Here is a 5,360-nt window from a genome sequence, read left to right as displayed (position 1 = left end):
TAGTGCCTAAGGCACTTGACTGCTAACCAGAAGGCTGGCGGTTCAAACCCACCAGCCACTCCTCAGAAGGAAGGTTGGGCAATCTACTTCTGTAGTAACACTGTCTGGGAAACCCAAGGAGGGGTCGCTATGAGTCGGGTCCAACTCAACGGCACATAACAACAAGTAAGGCCAGAAGGCCAACAGTTACGGTAGAGCAGAGATGAGAAGGCACATGGTGCAGGCCTCACCGTGCTGTTGATGCTGGCTAACAGTTTGCCGTTGAATTCCACCATAGAGTACACGGCTCCCTTCACCTCCTTTTCAGCCACAGTCTGGAGTTTTCCTGGGGAGAACAAAGATATTCTTTGAAAAGTCTCTGTTACGAGCCCACACTCCACCTAGTCAGAAGAAATCCTCTGGCTCTAATTCTTGCCCCATCACACCACTCATTCGAAAAGCAGGAAACAGTCAGTACACGTTACAGCCCAGCACCACCCAAGTACAAGCCCCAAGGTGACGTGCAGAGATCCCAGATGGTCTCCCAGATCTATTTCCCACTGAAGCCCCAGCTCACTCAAGATGAGGAGCCTCCAGCTGGGGACAATTTCATCTCAGCCATCTGCTCTGTGCTTTCTGGGCTGACAGGAAGCATTAGGACTGTCTTGGGTATGGGAGATGGTGAAAGATACAGAGACATGCAGACCAGCTGCTGACACTGGGGGGAGGGACTTCAAGGGCTGAGCGACCAATAGGGAAAATTGGTCTAGGATTCCTAACTTACTCCAGCCACTAGATTTCTCCTACCCGCCGTTCACCTCTTCCCCTTTTTTTCTGCCATTCAAAGAGGAGAAAAGGAAGAAACATAAGCTAGAGCCTACTTGTGCCTCTCTGCTAACCTGCTCCACAACGCAATCAGACCATCAACAGCTTGAAAAGAAACAGCAAGGAACCTAAGGTCTCTCACTGTTTAACTGAACTCTCAAGTCAGACAGTCTGCTTGCTTCCCCGGATGTCGCATGCCCCAGAGGCCACCCACTCACTTACCATCCGAATACTGAAAGACCACGATACGCCCCTGCTTGGGCTCTGCCTCCTCAGGATACACCATGGCTGTGCCCACAATGAAGTACGTGTTGGGGTCTTTGCCCAACTTGCAGGACACCAGGCTGAGGGCATACTCGTTCTGCAGAAACTGGTGGGCATGAAGCACTAGGAGGAGAGTGGAAGGGGACCAGAGATGACTGGCTGTTTATACGGCAGCTGCGTCCCCCACCCACACGTAACCCACTGCATCCATAAGGCCTGCAGCTCAGCACGAGCAGCGTTCAGGGGTCACAGGGCACTGCTGCCGCTCCAGTAACCCCTCACCAGTCTGGTCACCAGACTGTCATGCCTACGCAGTCTCTGCCGACACGAGGACACCCAACACGCTGGACTCAGTGCTGACAGAGGCCCCAGCCCCGCCTTCTCCTCCTCCGAGGATGCTCGGCCACACTATCAAAGCTTGGAATGATCGCAGCCCAGAACCACCTCGCTGAAGCACCGCGGAGGAGCTCAAGTGCACCTTCGAAGGTGTGCTGGTCAATGATGAGGAGGTTGTGCACCTCCACCTCTTCTCCAAAGGAGGTCTCGTGAGGAGCTGTGCTGCTGGAGAAGAGCTTGCTGGAGCTGACGCTGCTGGACAGGGCCTGAGAACAGAGGGAGGCGCCGCGCTCACCCCCGTGTGCTGGCACAGCAGCGCGAAGGGGCCCGTCAGGGTCAGGGAACAGAGGCTGCAGTCTAAACGAAGAGAACTCTGCTGACCCTCGAGTTCAGCCTGAAGGACAGAGTGCTCCAGGGAGTCTGAACTGAAAGTAGAGGCCCAATTATGTACAGAACGGATACGTCGGCCTACGACACAGCAAAACCTAACGGTCATTAAAGATCCCTTTGAGGGCACTGAACACCAATAACCAAAGACCAGATGAGTTATGGGATGACATCAAGAGTACCATACATGAAGAAAGTAAAATGTCCTTAAAAACACAGTAAAAGAAAAGACCAAAATGGGTGTCAGAAGAGACTCTGAAACTTGCTGCAGAAGAGAGTAGCTAAAGCAAATGGAAGAAATGATGAACTAAAAAAGGCTGACTAGGAAGATCTCAAAGAGTGGCTCAAGGACAAATTACTATAATGAAACGGAAAGGCCTTCTACTCTGGACCAAGGAAAGAGACCCTACGCTTGGGAGCAAGAAGGGCAGAGAACGCACGGGGAATAAAAATCAGCTACCACCACCTCAGAGGCTACTACGTGCAGCTCGAGACTGTCCCACTATTTTCCTCTTTCTACAGATGGGAAGCCCGAAGTGAAGGCTTGCCCAAGGTCACACAGCTAGTAATCACCTAGAAGCTAGTCTGTCACCTCCAAGTCCCGTGCTCTTCCCCATACTGCTACACTGCCCCCAAGTACGCGTACCCCGCAAGTGCCCAAACTGACAAGAAAGGCACCATTCATCCTGTTAGGCCAATGGGTAGCAAACCCATGAACCGCTGCTCTTACTCCCAAGTTCTCACCCTTCTGATGCAGCGGCTAAATCCAACCCATCATTGGTTTTTGCAAATAAAGACTTCCTGGAACATGACCATGCCCATTTTATTCACCTACTGACTATGGCAGAGCTGTCTGTGACTGAGACCATGCGGCCTGCAAAGCTCAGTATTTACTATTCGATCTTCTCTAGAGAGAGGCTGCCAGCCCTGCTCTACTGGCCTCACCTGGGTGCTGGCGCTTGGCCTCAGAGCTGTCGTGCCTCCACTCGTGTCCTGGACTTCAATCCGGCTGGAGAGGACCCCGAAGCACTGTGACACTTCCTGATAGCAGATCTTCCTGCCCGCCAAGTGTGGGATGACAGTGCGTCTTAGGAAGAGCCTGCAGTGCTCTACCCTACCCCCACGCCCGGCTCCCCGGCCTTCCCTGCAGCCTTCCCCCCCTGGCCCTCACCTGGGAGACTCGTAGAGCGGCACGGTGCGAATGTGCAGCTTCTGAATCTCGTCAATGGTGCCGATGGTGAGGGTGCTGTTGTTGGCCAGTGCCAGGCTGCAAAGAAGGCGCTGGGTTTAGAATGAGCACACCGAAGGGAGGAAAGGACTCTACAAGGCAACTCCGTAAGGCAGAGGTACACCAACTTCCTCCAGGGCCGCAGCTCTTCACTTGGACTCTAGGCTGAAAAATCGCTGGAGGAGAATTTGTAAAAAGCTGCCACCTGGTCCCACTCTAAAGAGATCCTGTTCATTGGTCTGGGTAGGCCTAGGCTGTGATTTTTTTTTTAAAGCTCTCCAACCAATGCAGCCAAGGTTAGGATCAAAATCACTGCTCTGGAACAGTGACTGTGAGACTACGGCGTGCACCAGCTCAGCTGAAGGGCTTGTTGACACAGATACTGGGCCTCTCCGCTGGAGCTCCCAATGCAGCAGGGCTGGGGTGGAGCCTGGGAATTCCTAATGGTAACGAGTCCCAGAAGAGGGCTGCTGCTGGTGTGCGGCTCTCACTCTGAGGACCCCTGCCCTTGATCATGTACTGATCTCTAAATGAGGGACCCTGAAACCTGGCTACCCATCTGAGTGACTCGAGAGGTTTCCTGAAATGACAGGTCGTACGGCCCCACTTCAGACCTACTCCATCAGAATCTGAGAGGATTTAAAGACAAACCAAAACCAACCAACAAAACCCCACTATATTTTAAAACAGCTTCACCAGCGTTTCTAATGGGATTTGGGAGCCTCAGCTCTACAGATGCCAGCTTCCCTATATTTACTAACAATGGAAAACACAAGAGGCAGGGGTTCAGAGAGCCTCTTGACGCCATCAGGCGCGTGCTGAGGAACAGAGACTCACCTGTCGGGATAGCCGTCTGAGTTGAGAGGACACATGTAGTTCACTTCCTTGAGGTTGACGTTGGAGAAGACCAACTTGTGGTTGCTGCTGTAGATGACAGTGGGGCGGTCAGAGCAAGCAAAGACGTTGGTGGTGGAAAGAGAACGGAAAGTCCTCAATACCGTGGGCTGGGTGCCCAGAGTCACTTTCTTACGGTCGCTCAACAAGCCTACAGAAAGAATGGCATGAGGAGAAGGAAGCAAGGAGAGGAAACAGGACAAAGAGCTGGACTGGGAAGGCTCCAAAGCGGCACCCCAAGGCTAAGAGCTCTGTGCACCTCTAGGATCTGTCTCCCAAAGACCCCTTGGGCCAAGTGCTGTGCTCACCTGTCTCGATGCTGAGCCCAAAGTAGAAAAGCGCCCCATCTCCCAGGGCACAGAGGAGGTAGTGGCTACTCTCAAAGGTGGTCATCAGGATGGAGCGGGGAATGATCTCTGTAAGGAAGGGCTATGGTAAGTTCCTGCTCCCCGTTCCCAATCAGATCCCACCCCAGGCCTCCAGCAGACACACACCTCCACCCAGCATCTCCTTGTGCAGCAGTTCAAAGGAGGGCAGTTTCAAGATACGAGCTGAGATGTCTGTCCAGAGCCCAATGGCACAAAGAGGGGACAGCCCATTGCTGTCCCCCAGTGGGGTGATGTCCAAGCAGGCCACTTCATGTTCCATCTCTGTGTGGCTAAAAGGAGAGGAGTATGGCACAGGAGGGAACCCGAGGGTCAAAGCGGCCCAGGGAAGAGCAAGGCAGCCAGCGCACCCACCTGGTCTGCCGCAGCTCCTGAGGGTGGATCTGCAGGTAGTAGAGGGCCCTCCCCACGGCCACCACCACCTGGCTGCTGTTGCAGGAGGCCACGCTGATGTTCCTGCCCTGAGGCTCCTTCCATTCACTGACCAGAGCTTTGGGTTCTTGTGAGACCAACCTCACAGAGGCGGAGGTGATCTACAGAGAGAAGAGATGTCTCACACCCCTGCAGGAGCCACACAGGAGCAGGAAGGTGCACACACTGCCCTCTGTGAGGTCTGAGAATAACCTACATAAGTTCTCTCCTGTCAAATGCACTTTTTCCTCCCAAATCCTGCAATGATGAATTACTACTACAGATGTCATTTCTGGATAAACCCCTGGAGAGGAATGGTTTAAAGCAGCTTATAGATTTGGGAGCTCTGGTAGCATAGTGACTAAGACACTTGCCTGCTAACCAGACGGCTGGTGGTTGAAACCCACCAGCCACTCCTCGGAAGGAAGGTTGGGCAATCCTACTTCCGTAGTGATACTGCCTCGGAAACCCAAGGAGGGGTCGCTATGAGTTGGGGCCGACTCGACGGCACATAACAACAACAACAACAGGATTATTTGCTCAGCATAGAGATTGAATAGGTATAGTAAAAGGATACAACACGGACAAACTCCCTTTTTGATTTTAAACCATGCAGTACCCCCTTGTTCAATTCGAATGACAGCCTCCTG

At 53.0% G+C, this 5,360-nt stretch overlaps 1 protein-coding gene across 1 annotated transcript in view; it reads right to left on the bottom strand.

The window, feature by feature from the left end:
* The window catches only part of DDB1 (damage specific DNA binding protein 1), a 26,481-nt gene that overhangs the window by 7,461 nt on the left and 13,660 nt on the right, over window positions 1-5,360 (bottom strand). The window contains exons 13-21 of the mRNA XM_007944905.2: window positions 4,654-4,832; window positions 4,408-4,571; window positions 4,222-4,329; window positions 3,857-4,064; window positions 2,963-3,058; window positions 2,737-2,848; window positions 1,547-1,670; window positions 1,027-1,191; window positions 231-325 (exon numbers count right to left, since the gene is read on the bottom strand). Coding sequence (XP_007943096.1) covers window positions 231-325; window positions 1,027-1,191; window positions 1,547-1,670; window positions 2,737-2,848; window positions 2,963-3,058; window positions 3,857-4,064; window positions 4,222-4,329; window positions 4,408-4,571; window positions 4,654-4,832 — 1,251 coding nt within the window. The remainder of the gene's footprint in view (window positions 1-230; window positions 326-1,026; window positions 1,192-1,546; window positions 1,671-2,736; window positions 2,849-2,962; window positions 3,059-3,856; window positions 4,065-4,221; window positions 4,330-4,407; window positions 4,572-4,653; window positions 4,833-5,360) is intronic.

This window comes from Orycteropus afer, unplaced genomic scaffold (genome assembly GCF_000298275.1).
Source record: "Orycteropus afer afer isolate SDZICR_OR568_19922 unplaced genomic scaffold, OryAfe1.0 scaffold00130, whole genome shotgun sequence".
Lineage (NCBI taxonomy): Eukaryota > Metazoa > Chordata > Mammalia > Tubulidentata > Orycteropodidae > Orycteropus > Orycteropus afer.
Note: the sequence above shows the minus strand (reverse complement) of the source record. Positions and strands in the feature narration are given on the sequence as shown.